The sequence below is a fragment of the Bacillus rossius genome, chromosome 6 (genome assembly GCF_032445375.1).
Source record: "Bacillus rossius redtenbacheri isolate Brsri chromosome 6, Brsri_v3, whole genome shotgun sequence".
In the NCBI taxonomy this organism is placed as follows: Eukaryota; Metazoa; Arthropoda; class Insecta; order Phasmatodea; family Bacillidae; genus Bacillus; species Bacillus rossius.
This window is the reverse complement of record NC_086334.1, coordinates 68904392-68932037: the sequence shown is the minus strand read 5'-3', so window position 1 is coordinate 68932037 and position 27646 is coordinate 68904392. Positions and strand designations below refer to the sequence as shown.

General features: G+C 38.6%; 1 protein-coding gene across 2 annotated transcripts in view; it reads right to left on the bottom strand.

Moving 5' to 3' along the window:
• LOC134533285 (histone acetyltransferase KAT7) overlaps positions 1 to 27646 on the bottom strand; it is a 438198-nt gene that overhangs the window by 320136 nt on the left and 90416 nt on the right. The window contains exon 8 of one of the 2 annotated variants that reach the window (XM_063370740.1): positions 3929 to 6382. The exons of the other annotated variant lie outside the window; for it this stretch is intronic. Coding sequence (XP_063226810.1) covers positions 6347 to 6382 — 36 coding nt within the window. The 3' untranslated portion in view covers positions 3929 to 6346. Of the gene's footprint in view, positions 1 to 3928; positions 6383 to 27646 lie in introns of those variants that run through there. 2 annotated transcript variants of the gene reach the window in all.

Sequence of the window (27646 nt, the reverse complement as noted above, 5' to 3'; positions counted from 1 at the left end):
ATTGTTCTGTTATTTGATGATAAACTTTTCATTTTATTTGCAGCATTTATGTAAATATTGTGAATATATAAATCAAACATGCTACTCTTAGATTACATGTCAATTAAGTAGCTTAGTCATAAGTGGGTATTTTATCTTGTAGTAAAATTGAAATTGCTGTAAATAAATACATTTGTTTGTTATCTAATTAATAAAACATATTTGTAATTGTGGAATTCATATGTAGTGGTAATATGAGGACGTGTTGTCGGTAAATGGTTAGGGGAAAAATTAAAATAATGGGGGAGGGGGGGGGGCGCTAAGATGAGATGTTGCCCCGGGTGGAAAAATGTCTAATTACGTCCCTGGCCTTCTATATTATTCCATAGATTTATTCAATAAACATGAATTTTTTCGTAATTTTCTCAACGAACTTTTCCGTCGAATATGACTATTTAAGTGCTATACTGAAAGAAAAAACAATTGACTGTCTGTAAAGTCGGTTTACGGACGATAGTTTAACGTGACGTCATAACAAAACTAAGATGAAATGATTGCATACTTTTATGAATAAAATTGAATAATTTTTATTGAATTATCACTATTTTGTATGGATAAAAAGAAGGAGTGAAATGAAATCTACAATTTAATTGATAAATTTGCTTTTATTTGCACGCATTAATTCAAATATGTTTATTACTTTAACGAAGAGATTATTTTAACTATAACTTTTATACATGTTTGCTATTTAACTTCTTCCAATCTGTGTTATTCTGTTAAGGATAGGACGATGAAAGAAAAAGTAGGAAACGAATGGGAGTGTTTCATGTTTAATGTGCCTCGAAAAAGTCATATCTTTGGTTGTTCCAATCGGGTGGAAGAGAGATAGATGCGGCGCAAGCGTACAATGAGTTTAACGGGACAAAGCGAACGGGACAATGTGCGCAACGGGACAATGAGTCATCCTTTTTCGTGCGTGCAGCCGGCGTTCATCGATTTATTAGACGTTGTCAAGGACGGCTGCAGCTAGACGAGCTAACTGCCGCCGCAAGATCGCGAGTCAGCAGCTTGGCGCGACCCGGACATCAGTGAGAGTAGAGGAGGGGGGAGGTAGTCCATACCAGGGCGAGGTCGACGACCAGCCGCGCCATTCACAAGCGAGGCGGGCCCTGTGTGTTGGGGGGGTGAGGAGGTTCTCTTCTTCCAGGAGATTTATTCAGCTTTGTGATTAATGTGTGTGTGAAACCAAAAAAAAAAAATTGGTGTTGTAGTTATTTATATAGTTACTAAAAAAAATAAGAATAAAAAAGTGTTTTATCAATAACAAATAAACTATAATAGGCAGTCAAATATAAAAAAAAATATTAACGTGGAAGAAATTACCTAAACATAAAACCCGGCTTCCTTATTTTAATGTCGACAACAGGCCTTGAGCGCCATCACAATCCTCGGTGTAAATAATAATAATATTAAAATGTATTTCACAAAAAAAAAAAAAATAAAGTGCGCGTAACTCAGAACACGTGATAGAAGTGAAACTTCTTTGGTAATGGAAACCTCGAATAGTAAGTATATCGTAAGGGATAGAACGGAAAAAACAATAATTTTCTAATGATGATTGATTATCAATAAATATTACTAACTTATGAAATACCACAAAGAAAAACAGTGCGTATTTCTGTACCTTAAACAATTCTGCCATTTGGAACACAATATGGAATCTATAACAGGTAGCGCTATCTATGCGGGAAATGCAGGGACTGTCTCAGCAGCGCTCTCTACGCTGCTGGTTGAACAAGGAGGAACGCGAGCGCGCTGGTAGCAAATATAAAGTTCGAGGCACAACTGAATGTATAGGATACCTATATATTTTTTCTTAAACAAGCGCACGCGCAAAATCGGTCTTATTATTTCGTTCAAATAGGTTATATATATATATATATATCGGGGGACGATTATCATCGCACAAATAGGAGGACGAAAATGAGCCCAGAAACGTATAAAGCATAGTGGTCTCTTTCATAGGCGTGCGCAGGACTTCAGTAGTGGTGGTGCCAGATTACACAACAGCCCTGTCATTCACGGACCCCGAGCCTAAAGCAGGAGGTGGGGTCCTCCCCCGAAAAAATTTGGATTTGAAAGCGCAAACTGGTGCTATTTAAGGTGTTTCCGAACAAAAACATTAAATACACAGATGTAAAAATCTTAACATTTTTTATGACAAATTATGGCTTTGAACGTTATAATCACCAGGAAAACTACTAAACTATTTACAGTTTTAAGCTTTGTTGAGCCATAAAGTTAATTGCACAAATTGTTTGCACGGAATTCATGCTGGTGGCTTTGCATAACCGTACTTAAATGTTTTCTGAAGATGCCAAATAAATGCTAGAAAAAAACATTCTTAAATGTTAAGTTTTAAAATCAACAAATCAAGGGAGTTTTTGTAACATACCTTAAATATGTAAAATAATAAAAACACACAAATAAGAGTGGGCAAAAGTTTTAACTTTTGGAATACAACAAAAATGTTTTGTCGGCGACTGCATATAAGTCATCGAGTAAGCCTATCCTTTTAACTAACTAAACTCTCTCTCTTTTTTTAAATAAACCCTGGCGGACGGCGGCTATTATTCCGTGCGCCTGCCGAGTGGAGTGAACAGTGGACACCGAGCGCGCATTCTATGTAATTCGAGGAGAACTATGAGAAGTATTTACATTAAAGAAGTTCTGTAGCCGCGGCCCGCGTGTACAACACAAGTAATTGCAACTGGCTTGTTTTCGTGTGTATAGTTGGTTAGATTGATAATTGATATACTGATAGTGTTATGAGCACATATCTGTAACTCGACACGATTGAAAAACATATTTTTTTTGGAAATAATACGGATTTTTGTAAGTATGTATTATTTCTGCTTGTAAAAAACAAAATAATCTTAACCCTAATGGTGGTGCCAAGGCACCTGTGGCACCTACCGTGCGCACGCGTATGTCTCTTTATATTTCACTTCAAAAACCAAAACTTATTATACTTAAAAAAAAAGTTAAAACTTCTGAAATGTTTTACATTCCATTTTTCATTCATTTTGGTTATTGTTGATTGGGCAATCATTTAGGTACTTATTTTATTAAAAAAAATAGAAAGTAGTTTATTTATTACAGTAAGTAAACTTTATATATTTTGTTTCGTGAAAGTCTTAACTTATAAGTTGATCCAGTCTATTTAATCAAGACAGATACGTAGTTAAATTTTCTTTAAAATTAAATTTTATCGTATGTACTCTGCAGCTATTTTTGTTCTAAAGGTTTGCTTCGCGCATCAGATTCGCGAATCAAACTCTCTATTGAGTCACGAATCAGATGCGCGAGTAAACGTAGAGCAGGGCGAGCCATCAAGATGCGCGAGGGTCATGGCGGGAGTTTGTCCGGCTGCTGTTATTCCGCGACCAGCGACTGCGTTTGCAGTAATTGCAATGCATGTTATGAGGAGAAGAGAAGGTCGACGTAAACGCCGTTGGTGGGTCCGAGAAATATCTCGCAAACAATTGCAGTACGGAAACAGACTTATGATGGATATGACAAGTGAACAAGTATACGATACTATCAAGAATTTCGCGCGCATGATGCCCAAGGATTTTGACGATCTCGCGAATTTAGTAGGACGTAATGTGGGCAAAATGAATACGAACATGAGAGAAACTATAACTGTGAAGGAAAGGCTTGCCATTACACTGAGATTTCTAGCAACGGGGAAGTCGTATGCTAGTATACAGTATCGGGGAAGTCGTATGCTAGTATACAGTATCGGGGAAGTCGTATGCTAGTATACAGTATCTTTTCAGTGTGTCCATAAGTAGCATTTCTCACATCATTCGAAATGGGTGTGCAGCTATAATCGAGGCACTGAATGAATATAATGAGGTATGTGCATACTAATAATCACATTATCGTTGTTACATATTCTCTGTTTATTAAGACATTGTTGTTTACATTGACTTAGTAACGAAAGGCTAGAAAATACATAAGTAGTTAGAAATATTAACTGTTGTTGACATATACAAATTCCAAAGAAATAAACAACACAAAATGTTCGACTAACTGTTAAGGATATTGTCAAAAGCCTTATGCCTCCTACAACACCTGTAAAACTGATACATCAATGCCCTTGTCTGTGTTTCCTGTGTTCTGTGATGAGGATGATGCAGTAGCATCTTGTTGGAGATATGGAGGATTTAAAGATGCACACTCAGATGATAGCGTTCTGTACCGTTGAAAAATTGTTCCCATATCTGCCTCAAACAAAACATCTGCGATAGCCCTTTACACGCAGGTTTTCACGTAGCGTTTGGAGGTCGTACTTCTGTAACTCGTCCTCCCTCTTATACGTTTACACAGAGCGCAACAATACGTTGAGTCCTCATTGATGCGCAAATGGACACCGACTGGTAGACGGCTCACCACGAGTCATGCCTCGCGCATCGCGAATCGCAGGTCCAGACACGTCTACACCGAAGTCATGACTCGCGCATCGTGTTTCGCAGGTTCAGACACGTCTACACAGAAGAGTCATGCCTCGCGCATCGCGTTTCGCAGGTCCAGACACGTCTACACCGAAGAGTCATGACTCGCGCATCGTGTTTCGCAGGTCCAGACACATCTACACCGAAGAGTCATGCCTCGCGAATCGCGCTTCGCAGGTCCAGACACGTCTACACCGAGCGAGTCATGCCTCGCGCATCGCGTTTCGCAGGTCCAGACACGTCTACACCGAAGAGTCATGCCTCGCGCATCGAGTTTCGCAGGTCCAGACACGTCTACACCGAAGATACATGACTCGCGCATCGCGTTTCGCTGGCCCAGTCACGTCTACACCGAAGAGTCATGCCTCGCGCATCGCGTTTCGCAGGTCCAGACACGTCTACACCGAGCGAGTCATGCTGAGCGCATCGCGTTTCGCAGGTCCAGACTCATCTACACCCAGCGAATCATGCCTCGCGCATCGCGTTTCGCAGGTCCAGACACGTCTACACCGAAGAGTCATGCCTCGCGTATCGAGTTTCGCAGGTCCAGACACATCTACACCGAAGATACATGACTCGCGCATCGCGTTTCGCTGGTCCAGTCACGTCTACACCGAGCGAGTCATGCTGGGCGCATCGCGTTTCGCAGGTCCAGACACGTCTACACAGAAGAGTCATGCCTCGCGCATCGAGTTTCGCAGGTCCAGACACATCTACACCGAAGATACATGACTCGCGCATCGCGTTTCGCTGGTCCAGTCACGTCTACACCGAGCGAGTCATGCTGGGCGCATCGCGTTTCGCAGGCCCAGACACGTCTACACCGAAGTCATGCCTCGCACATCGCGTTTCGCAAGTCCAGACACATCTACACCGAAGAGTCATGACTCACGCATCGCATTTCGCAGGTCCAAACACGTCTACACCGAAGAGTCATGACTCGCGCATAGCGTTTCGTAGGTCCAGACACGTCTACACCGAAGAGTCATGACTCGCGCATAGCGTTTCGCAGGCCCAGACACGTCTACACCGAAGTCATGCCTCGCGCATCGCGTTTCGCAGGTCCAGACACGTCTACACCGAGTGAGTCATGCCTCGCGCATCGCGTTTCGCAGGTCCAGACACGTCTACACCGAGCGAGTCATGCCTCGCGCATCGCGTTTCGCAGGTCCATACACGTCTACAAGAGCACTTTTTAGGTCAATTTTTTTTCACTGGGTAGTGGCTGGGTAGTTGTGCCTTAGTAGTTGCTCTAAATTTGGGTTTAGTGTTTGAACATCATGTCTAACAGGCGAGGAAGACTCACATTGGCCTACCCAATAGACTGGTTCGCAGCTAGCTATTGGGTCCCCTGGTTTAAGGACTCTTGTTCGAGAGTCGAGGTTGGCCCTGACTGGTACAACCTCGCCGAATCTTGCAATGCTTCACGCGACCTGGAGTGTCTTCAATCCTAACTTCATATCTGGCTCTATCAGGTAGCTCATGTTGTCCCTAGGGTCTCCCATAATCCTAGCTGCTATTATCTGCTCATGATTTGCTGGAATTGAAACAGTTTCGCAAACTACCACTTACATTACAGGAAATTCTAATTGGTCAGGAGTAAACAAAGCCATCTCTTCATCTTAATACGTAGTACCTGTCCTTCCATGTCAATAACGAATCTGCATCGATTCATGATGTCTACTCCTAATATTACCTCATCGGTATATCAGCAACACGAAACGTCTGTGACAATGTCCAAGTTCCAATCCTTCACTCCATATCCAGCTGTCCATGCACAGGTGAGGTGTCTCCGGTTGCTGTTTTGAGTCTGTATGGAATGGGTGTTCTCTTCAGCTTTTCTGTATTTACAACGTCTGTAGGAATAATAGATGCCGATGCCCCTGTGAAAACAGTAAGTAAACAGTGTCTGCCATTGATCCATCAATTGAGCAACAAACTGTCATGGCCTCTACGAAATACGGATACAGGAAAAACCTTAGGGGCTACCATTTCCTGTAGAGCTCGCATGCGCCCCTTCATACCAGCTAAGTAGGTATATATAGTCGGTCCTGGCACACCAAGTCCTGGGTCGGGATCCGGGGATCGGCGGCGGCCATCATGGATTAAGTCACTTCCGGCGGCTATCTTGGATTTGAACTTGACCTTTGACCCTGGCGGCCTTTATGTTTTTATCCCCCATTTTGTTTTATAGATCATTCCGCCATTTTGAGTTTCGTCCACCATCTTGATAATCTATATTTATTATCCGATTTTAATGAAAAAAAATTAAAAATTTATAAAATTTAAATTATCAAAATTTCAAAATAAATTTCAAAAATATATTATTTAATAAAATTTTAATTAAAAAACCTGTGCATCGAACACACCCACTCCTCTACATTACGAATACACCATCTAGCACCCCGCTCCTCTGTTACAATGACATCATCGAACACCCCACTCATCCCTGTTACAACTTTTCGTTACACCGCATTCTTTAAAATAATTAATTATCAAAATAAAAAATATATACCATCGTTGTCTCCGGAGGCAGCCATCTTATTTAGTGGAGACCGCCATCGTGATTTCATCTGATGGATGTCATCATCGGGTATAGGTTTCTAAAGTACGTTAGTGTATGTAAGGTCGAGTTCCTATCCCGTACCAGCATTATTATGACCCTTATAGACAAATATCCACAAAATCCACAGTCATTTTGCTGTTGTAACCACCATTTTTTCTTAAAGTCTTATCATTTATAGGTTTTAACTAAAATATATGTTATCAATACTATCGTTTGGATGCGAAGGTTAAAGTAATGATAATTAAAAAAAAAACATTTATTTCTCCATCTTAGCGGACCAGAAATTTTTCAGAGGTCTAACTCACAAGTAATATTCTCTTCTCATGTTTGTGTACTCGTGTTTTAAAGGCTGCATGGAAGCAGATATTTTTAATGTCTGCGTATAATTACATTCCTAAACAAGTTCATGTTTGCGTACTCGTGTTTTAAAAGCTGCATAGAAGCAGATATTTTAATGTCTGCGTACATGTTTTCACAACGGACACTATACATCAAAAAACGGAATCTATATACAACAAAGTCTCAGCATTGCGGATGTGATGGTTATTGTAATAATACTTAATAACTTTTTCTTCCATCAAATTCAATTAATTACTACTTCATAGTCGTCACAGGAACCAGAAATTATTCAGAGTCCTAACCCACAAGATGATAAGTATCTCTTCTAAGTAGGAACATGTTTGCGTACACGTGTTTACAAGAGCTGCACGGAAGCAGATATTTTAAATGTTTGGGTATATATCCACATAGCTTTAATCGTTCACGGGAATATTATCCTACAAACAAAAATAACGATTCACATTTCTACCGTATTAAATGTTCCCCTATCTTCACGAGAGAGACCACATCCGACACATAACCTTTTACGTTTCAACTTAATGTCTGATCGCTATAGTGTATATGATGCAGTTACAACACTCACCTCAGCCATTACCTACTGTCACTACGAGCAAAGCCATTACCTACTGCCACTACGAGATGCACTTCATATAAAATGAAAATAGTATTTTTTTTTAGTCGTGGCAAGAAGCCGAAGTAAATAAAATATATAAAAAAATATTTAACACTATTTAATAAAAAAAACAAACACTCCTTCACACCATCTTCTCCCCCTTGTTAACACAATACCATTCAGAAGGCGTTACCGACCCCCATTCACAACACCCCGCTCCGCAGTACTTTTAATACTAGCCATCAATTACTCTGTCCACACAACTATGCAAGCATCACACTGATCCAAAGTCGATAAATTTGAAAAATACGTACCTATTCACCCCCCCCCCCCCCCCCTACAAATTGCAGCAATATCCTCCACAGTCAGGGTGGAGGTGTTCACAAGTACATCTGCGATGTCTTCTTCCCTGGACTCTTCGTCTTCATCCATCGCAAAAGCTTCTGCCTGGCCACTAGGCTCCTGACAGCACGCATAGAACTCATCCTCAGCAATCTTCTCATAGCTGGCACGACACATCTTACTAGCTCTGTTGATAACTACGAATGATACATCCTAACAGTGCAATTTTTCAACTATCCCCACCCCTCTATCCTTTCTATCACAGTCCTGTTCGTGCATGCCAAGCACACACGTCACTGACGCACGGCCTTTGACGTCAGCAGACCTACCCTCACCCCCCTCCCCCTGAACCATCCACACCCCAAATAGCTGCGTCATTTAGACCATTCGCCACGCGTCCCCAGCCTCCTAATACCATTTTAAGCACCTTCGACGAACATCCCAAACTCTGTTAACTAGTGAAAAGTTTCAAACAGTACATAAATAAATACATTTTCTATTTATTTTAGACTTGCATGTAGTAATATAAAAATTTACAACATTTCAAAACATTAAAATTGATATGGCTTCAGTAGATTTTATCCAACTGATTTTCACATTTATCGAATCCTAGCCACTTCACAAACAAGGGATCATCTTTCTAATATATCAATTTTTCTACTTAATAATCGCTTGGGTACTTAGTAGGTTGAATTTCTTACCCATGGAATCCGCTACGTATCGCCGAACCTCGTAAATCTTCCAAGTAGTAACATCTCGGATGGTAATTATTTATTTTAACAACACGGAATATTAATGTCGACCATTTATAAATACACACATAATATTCAATTTTAGCTCTAAGTTTTACTATGCCTAGTTTATTTGCATCAAATTAAACAGTTTCCAGGAGTGAGTTATATTTACATTAACAGGCATCATGCCAATTTTTCTGTGTTTTCTGTAACATATAAATCCACTTATTACTTACTCCTTTTCGCTACGAACCCCCGTCACATGGCTTCCTTTAGAGCAAGAATAAATCATTCATCCACCCATCCTTTTATCTCGGTGAACATAGTTTAATCATTTATTCCGAACAATGCTACAATACTTCTTGACTACAAAGCTACAAGCTACAAGGTTCCAATTGGCTACGAGTCTACAATACTACCAGGCTACAAGGATACATCAAAAACACATAGAAAATAAATCTTGGTATAAAAATACCAACTCAGCTAATTTAAAGCTTACTGTAGAGCAGAAACATCCCTGAAATATGTATGTTATGGTTACCTACTACAAGACCAAGTGGTTTTTGAACCATTACATATTCATCCCTGGCTACAGACTTGACAACAAACATTCAATGTAACGGACGCACATTTGGATAAAACATTCAACTCAGTAGGATACGATATCTAGGATACATTAGATAAAATACTTAAGGAAACGATATTATCCAGCTCAAGCAGGCTACAATGCCTCCAACTGCATTTGGCTCCAAATGATTTTAGTTACAATGTAGCACGTACCCACCACAATTGCCGTAAAGACGTTATTATTACTCTTCATTATGTTAGTAATTTATTACGAATTTTACATCTTTAAGTTAGAAGTTGTACTACGAGAACCGAACCATATCTATAAATTAGATTACAATAAATAAAACAAACTTTTTTATCCAATTTTGTTTTTCACTTTTATACACATGCAGACAAAACAAGTTATTATTGTGTGTAGCATGCTTTTCTTATTTCACGAAGAATAGACCATATTTGTTTGGTATTGGGTAAATTTTCTTCATTTTTACGAGGCAAGTAGAAGTCTTAACCTATCTACCAATATGTTAGAATATTTCCATGTGGTGTAATAAATCTCTTCAGCTTCTGACATCTTACGTAAATTTTCATTAGGGTACTAACACTTTTAAGACCTCTGAAGTTCCTTTTTTAATACCAGCCTCAAAGTCATTAAAATTGTAATAGCCCCACTGACCATCATAAACAGAAACAAAAATAAGCCTAAAAGCTGTATCGTTACTAAATATTTCATACGACAGACAAGCGGTCGTATTCTAAATGTATGTAACAAAACGTTTTTGTCTGTAACGAGATTTTCTCGTAAAAGAATAAACACCTTAAGCAAACACATGGCAGTATATGGGGAATGCCCACATGAAAGGCGTGGTGGGGCTAGGTTAAATCCCAAACACACTGCGATAAAAGACTCAATGATTGCATACATTAAAACGTTTAGATGCAATGAAAGCCATTATGGCCGAGGAAAAAGTGTTCGTGGTTATCTTAATCCTGAACTTTCTATCAAAAAGTTGTGGCGAATGTGGAAAGATAACCAAAAAATAGAAAACAAACCAATTGCTTCATTATCTAAGTTTTTCAAGGTGTTTCAAAACAACTTCATTCTCAGCTTCGGAAGCCCAAAGACGGATGTGTGCTCATTTTGTTACAAGACTAAGAACCAAATCAAGACGTCATGTGACCTTGCTGAAAAGGCTCGATTAATGACTCAGTATAGGCTACATACTCTTAGAGCTAAAATTTTTTATGAAATCATGAAGAAACAAGAAAACAATATAATAAGTGTTTCATTTGACATGGAACAAAACCAACCACTGCCCAAATTAAGCATTGGTGAGGTCTTTTATGCCAGACAAATCTGGCTGTACAATTTGACGTTTGTTTTGATGGAAAACCAACAAAACCCTTCCAACACATCTGTGTACACTTGGACTGAAGACCAAAGTGGTCGAGGTTCTAATGAAGTATGTTCGGCATTGAGTCATTTTTTGGAAAATCTTGAGAAAAAATTGGCAAATGTACCAAAAATCTTTTTGACTCTGAGATTATTTTCAGATGCCTGCAGTGGGCAAAATAAAAACACCAATGTTATGATGTTCTTACTCAACTACGTTGCCAAATCAAGAACCTTTGCAAAAGTGGAACATTACTTTCCAATCAGAGGTCATAGCTATATGCCCCCTGACCGAGTATTTGGAAGATTTGAAAAGGAGTTACGGAAAAAAGAAACAATATTAGAGCCTAGTGAATATCACAAGGTATTTGCGACGGGTGCTACAGTAAATGTGTTAGGCATAGATTGGGTGGTCTCAAACTTTATGGAAGCTTCAAAGAATGCCATAGTAAAAAGACTTCCCTTTAAAATGCGTGATCAACGTGTTCTCATCTACTCAAGAATGCATGACACTACTATTGACATTCAAAACACATATTGTGGTCTGCCAACAACAGTCAAGGTGACTAAATCACGTACAGTATTGAAAGAAGCGTACACAAACGTTCCTGTTTCGCCAGCAGAAAACCATATTAGTGAAAAGAAGAGACAAGATGTGAAGAAACTTCTGCAGTTTGTTTCACTCAGTCAATGTGCAAGACAGTTTTACCAAACTGCTCTGACTAACAATGTAGAAGGAGATAACGACAACAATATTGTACTATATGATGAAGAAGAGCCATTCCTTTAAACATTGTAACCTTAATGTTCACTCAAAAGACTTGACACCTTTTGAAAGATCATATTGTTGCTTTTGTTTTGTACTATGCATAAGTCTACATACATATTTTGTTCAGTATTATGTAAACATCACACTTAGGCCTGTCAATCTGGTAGGACTAATATTCTTCAATTACATGTTTTTCAAAAAGTCCTCAGTCACTGACAAGTTTTCCAAAAAGCTCTTAGTCACTGACAAGTTTTCCAAATAGCTCTAAGTCAATGATGTTCCGTTTTCTTAACCTAATTACAGGTAATATATTGAACTCATAATAGTAGTATATAATAGCCGGAGCTGCGCCTGGCTTCTGGCTGTGGATTTATGATTGTTTACATTGTGACGTCACGGCGGCCATCTTGGATGCAGCGTAACGGGACACAACGTAACGGGACACAACGTAACGGTACACAGCGTAACGGGACATAACATAACGGGACAAGTAGATCACGGCGGCCATCTTGGATCCGCCATTTTGGATGATGTCATTTTGTTTTCTCGAACATTCCGACATTTTGTTTTCCGCCATATTGGATGATGACGTCACCGTTGCAATTTCCGTTACGGCCGCCATCTTTAACTTTTTTATTTATTATCCGATTTTAATAAAAAAAAATTTTAAAAAAATTATAAAAAAATTTAAATAACATAAATTTAATAAAATATTTATAAAAAACAAACATTATCGACACGGAGCTCGGAGTCCTCGGTTCGATCCCGACGGGTGCAAAAAAATTAAAAATGGCGACCGATCCTTCCCCCCACGGTGGGTGCTGGCATACTGACCCCCACCACTTAGGTCAAAGTATACATATCTTCACCTAGTATGATGTCATGTCAGCCATCTTGAAATCTGGATGCCATCTTGAAAATCTTTATTTATTATCCGATTTTAATGAAAAAAATTCCAAAATTCATCAAAAAATTAATGTATTTGAATTCTGTATGATTATATCGATGTACGTCCTTGGTTCGATTCCCGACGAGAGTAAACGGTCGATCCTTCCTCCATGAAAGCTACCTAGACTGATCTACCACCACCAGTACAAAGGTTTATATCATCAACTGGTATGACGACACGTCCGCCATCTTGTCTTCATCCGCTGGAGTCCACCATCTTGTTTTCGTCTGCTAGAGTGTGCCGATACCATGTAGTATAATTATCTGGTCACCATACTTTTGTCCTCAACTGTTGACATTGATCATTGACCTTGGCCTTTGACCTTGACCTTGAAATTTGACCTTGACCTTGAAATTTGACCTTGACCTTGAAATTTGACCTTGACCTTGAAATTTGACCTTGACCTTGAAATTTGACCTTGACCTTGAAATTTGAACTTGACATTGAAATTTGACTTTGTCCTCGAAATTTGACTTTGTCCTTGTCGACCATCATGGATCCGACATTTTATGTTCAGTAGATGCTACCAGGAGCTACCACCTGCTGGAGTATGCCATCTTGTGTGTGTGTACTCGTATTATAGAGTACATTTCCATCTGGATAATTTTATTCTAACCCGCTACAGTGCAGTAATCATTTATTTCTGTGACACACGCCATCTTGAAATTTGGACCCCATCTTGAAAATCCGTAATTTTAATGCTAGAGATTCGGGAAAAAGTTCAAAATTCATTAAATAATTCACTCATTAAAGTAATGATTGATTAGATCGATTCCCGTCCTTGGTTCGACCCCTGACCGATACCAATCAACTTTGATTTTAAAAAATACCACAAAAGCGACAGGTTTGAGAAAATAAAAAACACCACAAGTTCTTTTAAAAACTTTTATTACATACATTCTAATCTACTACAAGTACATAATAAACACAGACAAAGTACTAAAGTCTTGTGGATTCCTCGATTCAAACAGTCTTCTTATTGTACGGACAAAGCCTTTTACATGACTTTAAATGTCTATACGATCCGTTCATCACCGCAGCCGGAGACGGACTGAAGTTCATATCACCAGGGTCCCACTTATATATTCTCATTTGCTGGTACAACACACGAGTCAAAACAATAACCATGTTCATTATACTTCTCGGAGCATTTTTTATAATGAAGATGTAAGCTATCAAGACGTGAAATTAGTTTTTTGCACTTATTGCACTGAAATTGTATTCTTTTAACATTATTAGAACAACTGCTTCTTTCATGTCTGCGAGCATTTGAGGTAATAGTAAATGATGCGTCACAGTATTTGCACCGACGCAATGTATGCTTTTCATTAGTGGAAGAATCCATTGCTGACGATGAAACTTCGGATGATGGTGGTATCACATCTGTTGAAATCTCCTCCAATGTTGACGTCGTCGTTGCCAACGGGATCTGCACCTTCTCCATCGTAGCTGTCGTCAAGGTTCCCGTAGACGATGGTACAACCTCCGAGTTCGACGTTAAAGACGGTAAAGATGCCATCGAGGTCTCAAGAACAGCTAATTGACACGTCTTATGCACCAGAAGAAACAAACTAGGTGATCCTTACACCGCCGATGTCAGTAACTAACTGAGCGTCCTGCTGTCTAGGACTCGCTTATATACATGCACCGGATGGAATAATACGCTAGTCAAATCAAGAACCATTTACAATAATACTAGAGTCAAATCTACAAATTAAAAAAGAGGATCATTTGATCGAAAAAAAAAAATTCGATCTCTCCAATATACGCCAGGCTCCAAGAGCTACAATTCACGTCATCAGATCCATCTAAATTTTGCTACTATGCTTCAATTGACCATTAGCTGCAAGTGCTCCAACAGATCCATCAGCTCCAACACGTAATGTACGCAATGTACGCACAATACATGCAATTTACATGCAATAAATGTAATGATCACTCAGTACACACAGGAAACGGAACGTACACACAGTACACACAGGAAACGGAACGTACACACAATACACACAGGAAACGAAACGTACACACAGTACACACAGGAAACGAAACGTACACACAGTACACACAGGAAGCGGAACGTACACACAGTACACACAGGAAACGGAACGTACACACAGTACACACAGGAAACGAAACGTACACACAGTACACACAGGAAACGAAACGTACACACAGTACACACAGGAAGCGGAACGTACACACAGTACACACAGGAAACGGAACGTACACACAGTACACACAGGAAACGGAACGTACACACAATACACACAGGAAACGGAACGTACACACAGTACACACAGGAAACTGAACGGACACACAATACACACAGGAAACGGAACGTACACACAGTACACACAGGAAACGGAACGTACACACAGTACACACAGGAAACGAAACGTACACACAATACACACAGGAAACGATACGTACACACAGTACACACAGGAAACGAAACGTATACACACAGTACACACAGGAAACGAAACGTACACACAGTACACACAGGAAGCGGAACGTACACACAGTACACACAGGAAACGGAACGTACACACAGTACACACAGGAAACGGAACGTACACACAATACACACAGGAAACGGAACGTACACACAGTACACACAGGAAACTGAACGGACACACAATACACACAGGAAACGGAACGTACACACAGTACACACAGGAAACGGAACGTACACACAGTACACACAGGAAACGAAACGTACACACAATACACACAGGAAACGATACGTACACACAGTACACACAGGAAACGAAACGTATACACACAGTACACACAGGAAACGGAACGTACACACAGTACACACAGGAAACGAAACGTACACACAGTACACACAGGAAGCGGAACGTACACACAGTACACACAGGAAGCGGAACGTACACACAGTACACACAGGAAACGGATCGTATAAACAGTACACACAGGAAACAGAACGTACACACAGGAAACGAAACGTGCACACAGTACACACAGAAAACGGAACGTACACACAGTACACACAGAAAACGGAACGTACACACAGGAAACGAAACGTACACACAGTACACACAGGAAAGGAAACGTATACACACATTACACACATTAAACGGAATGATCACACATACATTAGCGGAAACACACAGGCTTAGTTGGAAATCAGAATACAAGAAACAAAAACGTTAAATTTTTACTTTCAATATTTAATTACTTCTCAACATTACACAAATACAAGTAAAAGAAACCATTATTGTATGTAGCCAGCTTTCCTCAGTTCTTTGAGTATGAAGGATATTTCTTTGATGCACGAATAGTTTCCTGCACAAAGCGAGTCATGTAGAAATCTTAGCCGGTCAACCAATATGTTTGGATCTTTCCATGATGTGTAATCAATCTCTTCTACCACCATCTTACTTGCTTGTTTATTATAAATACTGTTAATATCACAATCGTCCCTGTGATCATAATAAGCATTATCAGATTTAATTTTTATAACACGACGTTTCCATCGTTTCGGTCTCAGGACATCGCCACATTCTTCGATCTTGTCAGCTCTAGGTGCTTCATCACAGTCTATGCCTTTGTCAACAGCCTCAGAGTCACTGTAACAATCACTGTAGAAGACATCCTCTTCACCCATATTACCGTATGAATTCGCTATCGATGATGTCGAAGTGTCTTCATCGTCTTCATGCTTCCTTTTTAGGAGTCCATCATTTTTACAAAGAATGGAGGATCTACTGAATATAGGTTTGAATGTAATCTCACTTTTCACGGTGTTGATACTTCCATTAGTTTCAGTCTTCCCGAAGCCATTAGCATCCTTCAATTTATGTTCTTCCTCACAATCGGGTGAGCTAATTCCATCACGCTCAGGACAAGGAAAATTATTGTCGTAATGCAGATCACTCTTCTTTAGTCTAGTGGATCCATCGGTGTCCTCTATGCCGTAAGTAGTCTTGACTTTACATGTTCTACCATGTCTTTTTAAGCTGTCAATTCGTGTTAACAACCTGCTACAACGATTACAGCTTAACATGTTGCGTAGTGGGTTTCTAGCACAATCATTCTTCTCATGACGTCTAGCATTCCTTCTCATGGCAAAATCCTTGCCACAGTATCTACAGCGGCTTCCTTCCGATTCAGCTGCAGATAACAAACCACGATCCATGGTAGCTTCTGTGACTAATGTTAGATACAAACTGTCAGTTTTCTCCAATTGGAACCATTTCTTAAATAGAGTTTTTGAAATGTTTCATCAGCGAGAGTTAAGTTCTCTAATGCAAAGAAAATTGATGCAAGTAGTTCTGGCTGTCGTCATCAGATGTCGCTACGTGTTGCTTGTAGGTAAATAATATCTATTTCATTAATGTGGGATGCGTAACGCTCACTATCGATCGCAAAGGGAGGTTGGCTTCGATAGTATCCAAGGAGAAAAAAAGTTCGTCCTTCCTGCTAGTGCTTCTCAGATTTCTCACGGTCCGCCATCTTGGATTGTGACGTCACGGCGGTCATCTTGGATGGGTGTGACCTTGACCTTTGACCGAAACCTCAGGAATGATCGCAAGCACACGGATTAACCATCAAAATATTGATAAGAATAATCAGGAGCACACGGAGAAAACCATCATAATATTGGCAAGAATAATCAGGAGCACACGGAGAAAACCGACACAAGTTTTCTTTGATATCATAAAAATATAAAAAAAAAAAAATAAAAAATTAAAAATAAAAACGAAAAAAAAAATCAAACATTCTGGCTTGTACTAGAACTCTATCTTTGCTCAACAATGAGAAGTTCACAAGCTAGCAGAATGTTTGATTTTTTTTTCGTTTTTATTTTTAATTTTTTATTAATTTTTTTTATATTTTTATGATATCAAAGAAAACTTGTGTCGGTTTTCTCCGTGTGCTCCTGATTATTCTTGCCAATATTATGATGGTTTTCTCCGTGTGCTCCTGATTATTCTTATCAATATTTTGATGGTTAATCCGTGTGCTTGCGATCATTCCTGAGGTTTCGGTCAAAGGTCAAGGTCACACCCATCCAAGATGACCGCCGTGACGTCACAATCCAAGATGGCGGACCGTGAGAAATCTGAGAAGCACTAGCAGGAAGGACGAACTTTTTTTCTCCTTGGATACTATCGAAGCCAACCTCCCTTTGCGATCGATAGTGAGCGTTACGCATCCCACATTAATGAAATAGATATTATTTACCTACAAGCAACACGTAGCGACATCTGATGACGACAGCCAGAACTACTTGCATCAATTTTCTTTGCATTAGAGAACTTAACTCTCGCTGATGAAACATTTCAAAAACTCTATTTAAGAAATGGTTCCAATTGGAGAAAACTGACAGTTTGTATCTAACATTAGTCACAGAAGCTACCATGGATCGTGGTTTGTTATCTGCAGCTGAATCGGAAGGAAGCCGCTGTAGATACTGTGGCAAGGATTTTGCCATGAGAAGGAATGCTAGACGTCATGAGAAGAATGATTGTGCTAGAAACCCACTACGCAACATGTTAAGCTGTAATCGTTGTAGCAGGTTGTTAACACGAATTGACAGCTTAAAAAGACATGGTAGAACATGTAAAGTCAAGACTACTTACGGCATAGAGGACACCGATGGATCCACTAGACTAAAGAAGAGTGATCTGCATTACGACAATAATTTTCCTTGTCCTGAGCGTGATGGAATTAGCTCACCCGATTGTGAGGAAGAACATAAATTGAAGGATGCTAATGGCTTCGGGAAGACTGAAACTAATGGAAGTATCAACACCGTGAAAAGTGAGAATACATTCAAACCTATATTCAGTAGATCCTCCATTCTTTGTAAAAATGATGGACTCCTAAAAAGGAAGCATGAAGACGATGAAGACACTTCGACATCATCGATAGCGAATTCATACGGTAATATGGGTGAAGAGGATGTCTTCTACAGTGATTGTTACAGTGACTCTGAGGCTGTTGACAAAGGCATAGACTGTGATGAAGCACCTAGAGCTGACAAGATCGAAGAATGTGGCGATGTCCTGAGACCGAAACGATGGAAACGTCGTGTTATAAAAAATAAATCTGATAATGCTTATTATGATCACAGGGACGATTGTGATATTAACAGTATTTATAATAAACAAGCAAGTAAGATGGTGGTAGAAGAGATTGATTACACATCATGGAAAGATCCAAACATATTGGTTCACCGGCTAAGACTTCTACATGACTCGCTTTGTGCAGGAAACTATTCGTGCATCAAAGAAATATCCTTCATACTCAAAGAACTGAGGAAAGCTGGCTACATACAATAATGGTTTCTTTTACTTGTATTTTTGTAATGTTGAGAAGTAATTAAATATTGAAAGTAAAAATTTAATGTTTTTGTTTCTTGTATTCTGATTTCCAACTAAGCCTGTGTGTTTCCGCTAATGTATGTGTGATCATTCCGTTTAATGTGTGTAATGTGTGTATACGTTTCCTTTCCTGTGTGTACTGTGTGTACGTTTCGTTTCCTGTGTGTACGTTCCGTTTTCTGTGTGTACTGTGTGTACGTTCCGTTTTCTGTGTGTACTGTGTGTACGTTTCGTTTCCTGTGTGTACGTTCTGTTTCCTGTGTGTACTGTTTATACGATCCGTTTCCTGTGTGTACTGTGTGTACGTTCCGTTTCCTGTGTGTACTGTGTGTACGTTCCTTTTCCTGTGTGTACTGTGTGTACGTTCCGTTTCCTGTGTGTACTGTGTGTATACGTTTCGTTTCCTGTGTGTACTGTGTGTACGTATCGTTTCCTGTGTGTATTGTGTGTACGTTTCGTTTCCTGTGTGTACTGTGTGTACGTTCCGTTTCCTGTGTGTACTGTGTGTACGTTCCGTTTCCTGTGTGTATTGTGTGTCCGTTCAGTTTCCTGTGTGTACTGTGTGTACGTTCCGTTTCCTGTGTGTATTGTGTGTACGTTCCGTTTCCTGTGTGTACTGTGTGTACGTTCCGTTTCCTGTGTGTACTGTGTGTACGTTCCGCTTCCTGTGTGTACTGTGTGTACGTTTCGTTTCCTGTGTGTACTGTGTGTACGTTTCGTTTCCTGTGTGTACTGTGTGTACGTTCCGTTTCCTGTGTGTACTGTGTGTACGTTCCGCTTCCTGTGTGTACTGTGTGTACGTTTCGTTTCCTGTGTGTACTGTGTGTACGTTTCGTTTCCTGTGTGTATTGTGTGTACGTTCCGTTTCCTGTGTGTACTGTGTGTACGTTCCGTTTCCTGTGTGTACTGAGTGATCATTACATTTATTGCATGTAAATTGCATGTATTGTGCGTACATTGCGTACATTACGTGTTGGAGCTGATGGATCTATTGGAGCACTTGCAGCTAATGGTCAATTGAAGCATAGGAGCAAAATTTAGATGGATCTGATGACGTGAATTGTAGCTCTTGGAGCCTGGCGTATATTGGAGAGATCGAATTTTTTTTTTTCGATCAAATGATCCTCTTTTTTAATTTGTAGATTTGACTCTAGTATTATTGTAAATGGTTCTTGATTTGACTAGCGTATTATTCCATCCGGTGCATGTATATAAGCGAGTCCTAGACAGCAGGACGCTCAGTTAGTTACTGACATCGGCGGTGTAAGGATCACCTAGTTTGTTTCTTCTGGTGCATAAGACGTGTCAATTAGCTGTTCTTGAGACCTCGATGGCATCTTTACCGTCTTTAACGTCGAACTCGGAGGTTGTACCATCGTCTACGGGAACCTTGACGACAGCTACGATGGAGAAGGTGCAGATCCCGTTGGCAACAACGACGTCAACATTGGAGGAGATTTCAACAGATGTGATACCACCATCATCCGAAGTTTCATCGTCAGCAATGGATTCTTCCACTAATGAAAAGCATACATTGCGTCGGTGCAAATACTGTGACGCATCATTTACTATTACCTCAAATGCTCGCAGACATGAAAGAAGCAGTTGTTCTAATAATGTTAAAAGAATACAATTTCAGTGCAATAAGTGCAAAAAACTAATTTCACGTCTTGATAGCTTACATCTTCATTATAAAAAATGCTCCGAGAAGTATAATGAACATGGTTATTGTTTTGACTCGTGTGTTGTACCAGCAAATGAGAATATATAAGTGGGACCCTGGTGATATGAACTTCAGTCCGTCTCTGGCTGCGGTGATGAACGGATCGTATAGACATTTAAAGTCATGTAAAAGGCTTTGTCCGTACAATAAGAAGACTGTTTGAATCGAGGAATCCACAAGACTTTAGTACTTTGTCTGTGTTTATTATGTACTTGTAGTAGATTAGAATGTATGTAATAAAAGTTTTTAAAAGAACTTGTGGTGTTTTTTATTTTCTCAAACCTGTCGCTTTTGTGGTATTTTTTAAAATCAAAGTTGATTGGTATCGGTCAGGGGTCGAACCAAGGACGGGAATCGATCTAATCAATCATTACTTTAATGAGTGAATTATTTAATGAATTTTGAACTTTTTCCCGAATCTCTAGCATTAAAATTACGGATTTTCAAGATGGGGTCCAAATTTCAAGATGGCGTGTGTCACAGTAATAAATGATTACTGCACTGTAGCGGGTTAGAATAAAATTATCCAGATGGAAATGTACTCTATAATACGAGTACACACACACAAGATGGCATACTCCAGCAGGTGGTAGCTCCTGGTAGCATCTACTGAACATAAAATGTCGGATCCATGATGGTCGACAAGGACAAAGTCAAATTTCGAGGACAAAGTCAAATTTCAATGTCAAGGTCAAATTTCAAGGTCAAGGTCAAATTTCAAGGTCAAGGTCAAATTTCAAGGTCAAGGTCAAATTTCAAGGTCAAGGTCAAATTTCAAGGTCAAGGTCAAATTTCAAGGTCAAGGTCAAATTTCAAAGGTCAAGGTCAAAGGCCAAGGTCAATGATCAATGTCAACAGTTGAGGACAAAAGTATGGTGACCAGATAATTATACTACATGGTATCGGCACACTCTAGCAGACGAAAACAAGATGGTGGACTCCAGCGGATGAAGACAAGATGGCGGACGTGTCGTCATACCAGTTGATGATATAAACCTTTGTACTGGTGGTGGTAGATCAGTCTAGGTAGCTTTCATGGAGGAAGGATCGACCGTTTACTCTCGTCGGGAATCGAACCAAGGACGTACATCGATATAATCATACAGAATTCAAATACATTAATTTTTTGATGAATTTTGGAATTTTTTTCATTAAAATCGGATAATAAATAAAGATTTTCAAGATGGCGTCCAGATTTCAAGATGGCTGACATGACATCATACTAGGTGAAGATATGTATACTTTGACCTAAGTGGTGGGGGTCAGTATGCCAGCACCCACCGTAGGGGGAAGGATCGGTCGCCATTTTTAATTTTTTTGCACCCGTCGGGATCGAACCGAGGACTCCGAGCTCCGTGTCGATAATGTTTGTTTTTTATAAATATTTTATTAAATTTATGTTATTTAAATTTTTTTATAATTTTTTTAAAATTTTTTTTTATTAAAATCGGATATTAAAAAAAAGTTAAAGATGGCGGCCGTAACGGAAATTGCAACGGTGACGTCATCATCCAATATGGCGTAAAACAAAATGTCGGAATGTTCGAGAAAACAAAATGACATCATCCAAAATGGCGGATCCAAGATGGCGGATCCAAGATGGCCGCCGTGATCTACTTGTCCCGTTATGTTATGTCCCGTTACGCTGTGTCCCGTTACGTTGTGTCCCGTTACGTTGTGTCCCGTTATGCTGCATCCAAGATGGCCGCCGTGACGTCACAATGTAAACAATCATAAATCCACAGCCAGAAGCCAGGCGCAGCTCCGGCTATTATATACTACTCATAATCACAATAACTGCCTGAGAACATGTTCTTAATGTAAAACATTAGCATTATGTGGATTATGTGCTTGACATTATCAAAATACACATTCACACCAAAAAAATTGTTTCCTGGAAAAAGTACATTTTTGACTTAGCCCCTTTTGGAATCCACCTCTTCAATTTGAAGAAAGATATTGAAATAAGTAAGATTTATTAATTATAAGAAGATTTGAGGACTACAAGGCGATACCAGGAAGAAGACGGCGAATATAAATTAAGAAGACTGAAATCATATAGGCGTTTCCAATACGAAGAAAGAAGAAGAAGACGATCAACTATAGGAGTTCCCAGGACGAAGACCAACATCTAGAGGCGATTCCAGGACGAAGTTGGAAATTACGAAAGGCGTTTCCAGTACGAAGACTACTAGTCCATACTAGGCGTTCCCAGGACGAAGGTGTAAGACGGCGAATGGGCGTGCCAAGGACGAAGACGCAGCCGATTCATTGCTGAGTTCCTGGCTGAGAGAAGGCGAATCTAGTAAATCATAGTTAGTTACCACGGAACTACAATCGCAGGTTGGTTATATAATGATGCATGAATGTCACCACACTTACTAGATTGCAAACTGACACGCGGGAATAATTAAAATCACTTGAAATTTCTTACTAAATGTTTTACATATTACCAGATTGTTGAAGTTAGGAACAACTTGAGTTAAAAATTCACAAAACCTTAATATACTAGCTAATCCGAGATTTTACGAACTTTTCCACGATATACCCAACTCTACCACTGAATTAGTCCGGACAATAATAAACATATTTTAATTAATGGTGTGTCTTACTAATTAATTCAAATAGTAGTAATTGCAATGATTCTTCATAATTTCAACTTCTTAGAAGTTGTGGCGCCCACAAATTAAAATAAATGATTCGTTCTTTTGTAAATACACCAGAACGAGTCTAAGTACATTCGAGTCTTATCAAATTAGATCTCTTTATTATCCATAATAAAGAATTTGATAGGTAAGGCCCGTAAAGATTGGCCACCCAACGTGAGACCAGAAATCAAAGGATTAGTACGAAGTATATTGACTACAACAAACTGAAAATTTTAACTCAAGTTTAGAGATCCAACATACATGATGTCAGAAGAAAACAGGAACACTTATTTCTTGAGGGGAAATAATTCAAGGGCTACATCAGAAACAGATCCATCTGAAAACACAAATCTAATTGAAATAGACAGTAACATCAGACAGGGCGACGTACCAACACCGCAAATAGGCGAGGTAGATACGAGAATAAGGGAAACTAACATGTTAGGAATGGAACAAATATTTAGGTTCATGCGCGAAGCGGAGGAGAAACGAGAACAAAAAGAACGCGAAGCGGAGGAGAAACGTATACAGGAAAAGCGCGAAGAGGAGGAGAAACGTAAACAGGAAAATCAGGAACTATTAGAAAATATTAGGCAAATGAATACAACCGTGAATAGAATGGCAACGGACACAGAAAGAAAATTTTCTATAGTATGTGATAGGTTAGAAGGAATAGAAGGAGATCTATCTAAAGTAGAAGAGAAAGTTGATGAAAAATTAAAAGAATGCGAAAGTAAATGTCAAAATATCGCGGTAACTATAGTCGAGGAGAAATTAGACATAACCAACAAACGAAATGAAATGAGAATTGCGGGAGTAGAAGGAAGAATCAGGGAAATAGAAAAAGAAATGCAGTTGCGAAATACCGTCAGAAATCATAGAGAAGTAGAGGTAATACATTCACAGACTACAATCCCGGAAACTATTAATTTAACTAATTCCGCAGGAATTACTCGAGGTTCGGATACGAATAATAGCATCATGCAATCGGCTATAACAGATCCGATATTAGCTTTACATCATCCAGCTAAGAAATGGTTAGACAGCATACCAACTTATTCCGGAATTAGCACTGAAAATCCTATGCGATTTTTGAGAGCATTCGAGGAATATTGCAAAACTTTCGCACTACACGAAGCAGAGAAGTTGAAATGTGCGAGTCATTGTTTAAAGAACACAGCTTTCTTTTGGTGGGAAATGTTACAAGATACTGTTACTGAGTATGAAACATTTAGAAAATTATTCACACAACAGTTTTGGAATACAAGGGTTCAGAGCAATCTAAGAATCCAGTTACATGCCGAAAAATTTGACAAGAAAAATAAAAGTTTAGAAGCACATGTTAGTGAAATGTACGAACGAACCAGGTATCTAGATTGTAGAATGGAGGATGCGGAGTTCGTTGCACTAATATTATCGCAACTACCTATTAAATATCAATTACAGTTTGCGGGTAGACAATTCTCAAATATTGTCGAATTCAAGGAACAGTTATTAGTGTATGACAAACTCGAAAAGTTGGAGAGAACGACGACGAACAGGGAAACATACGAACGTAGAGAACCGAATGAAAATCGTAATAATAGTAATCCGAATGTACCTCTGTATTCTAATTGGCACCAAAGAAAATTTGAAAATACAGTAGAACAGAGACCACCACGAGTTAATACATTGGGATTCGATAATTATAAACGAAACTGGTATGACAGAAACCAATACAATAGGAGGAAATTTTGGAAATATAGTAACCAGAATTACAATAGGAACAATTATCAGGAATCAGATAGGAGAGATAAATTTTCAAGACCACAAATGCAGGGAAATTGGAGAAGGAATGACGACTACTGTGAAAATACACCGAACGCAGGAGGGGCGGTGACACAGATGACACGAAATACTAATACAGTTGAAAATTCGTCACAGGAACAGACAGATTCTAGATTTCCGACACAAGGAAACAAACCAAGTGACCAATTCGCATATGATGTAGTTATAACACCAGAAAGGAGACCAAACAACAAACTTACATTTGAAAATTCAACGCATCTGAACGGACAAGGAGGAAGTAATGTAATGAGTTTTAACAACCGTGAGTTTAATCCAAACGCGATATGGCATTCGACAGAGGCTAACCGAAATGCGCAACAGTTAAACTAAGTAGGGTTAGAGAGAATAGACTCCGAACGTCTAACCCAAAACCAGAGAATGGAGTCGAAAATAACTATAGCGGAAAAACATTGAATATGTCTATGAGAAACAGTACGAAACAATTACACACTATAATGTTAAATGACAATGACAGGGAATTTTTAAGCGACGAAACAAATGAAGAAACAGCAGTTAAGATAAAGAAACGTTATGTCCTGAAATAACTTTAATTATAAACGGAGTAAAAGTACCAGTATTGTTAGACAGTGGGGCTGAAATTTCTTGTATCAGTTCTGACTGCGTCGAGATGATTGAAAGCACCGGAGTAAAATTACCTATTCTGCCTGTAACGAACTTAAATATCTTAGGTGTGACGACTAAATGTAGTACGATCATCAACAAACAGACATTACTAGGAGTAAATGGACTTGGAACAACTAAGTTAGTACCAGTACTAATTGTTAATGGATTGTCGAAACTTATTATTCTAGGTACTGATTTTCTAACAAAATTCAATATTATATTAGATTTTAAAAGATGTCTAATTACTATTAATAACGACGAATCGTCATCAAACACTTCGAAAAATTGGAAATTTACTGACCATTGTTTCTGCACGTTAAATAAGAAAAGAAAGGAAGAACGAACATGTTGTAGTAACATTAATGATTCAATAGTTTCAAAATCAGATTTTGAGCATGCTACAATAGTTAATTCGTTAAATGAAGAAAAATTAAAAGGACGTTTATTTGAAGTATTATCATTACAGAAGGAAAAATTTTCTGACAAACCCGGATTAAATAAATCATACCAACATAAAAATGAAATTAAGGAGGAAGAAAGACGGAAGGAAAATCAAAATAAGTTAAAATCTTGTTTGATAGCTGCCGCCGACGCGCGCAGAAGAAGACTAAAACCGGCAAATAAAATTAATTTATCTTGCGGCGATTTAGTTCTAAAGAGAACTAATTACACTAGTCAATTTTGGGAATTAGTTACAAAGAAACTTTTCTTATTGTATGAAGGTCCTTATCGTATAACTAAGGTTATAAGAGAGAATTGTTATGAATTATCAGATATTGACACAGGGAAAATCATAGGTCATTACAATATAACCCAATTAAGAATTTATAAAGACCCTAATATGATAACAAATTAAAGTTTCAGACTTATTGAAAAAAAAAACAACATACCATTAATTAAAGTTTGGAGGGGCTAAGTAATTCTTTATTTGAAAGTTTGTCTTATTTACACACACACTAATGATATGAATGCATCATATTTATATAACTTGAAAGGTTAATGAAGTTACTAAGTACGAAGACAAAACAAATTATGATAAAATTGTTTAACTATGAAAACATGTAATTATTAAATGGAGAATTGTGTTGTTGTTTTATTACTTGAGTGTGCATTGTATGTAACTATTGTAAATATGTAACGATGATATGTGTTCAAGTGTAATTTTGTCCATAGTGTATTATTGTCATTGGAAGAATACCTCCAGTGTATAGTGTCACCATATACAATGTAGACATTCTTCGGAGGGGCATTCTATAAAGGTTGAACTTGTTAATTTCACATAACAAGATGGATGAACAAAATTAATGTAGCATATTTATACTTTCACTTCACTACACAGCTTATTTCTCTATGAACCATAAAATCAGCAATTTGTATTTATATCTTTGAAGGAAAAACTTCTTTGCTCAAGTAATGATATTTGTTTGACGAATAAGAATAGATTTTGTTCACAGTTCATATGTAATATTATATGACAAATATTTGTAAAACAATCTGGTATTGGTGAAAAACATTTAACAAAAATTATAGCTCGTTAATAAAAGTTTTGTTTGGAAGGATTAGAGAAAATGAGAGAGACTTGATATAGGAATTTCGAACAGGAAAGACATGATTTTGATGACTGAAGTAATTGAATTTATAACTGTTGAAATAATTTGAATAATTATAAAGAAATGATATTAAACATGAATGATATT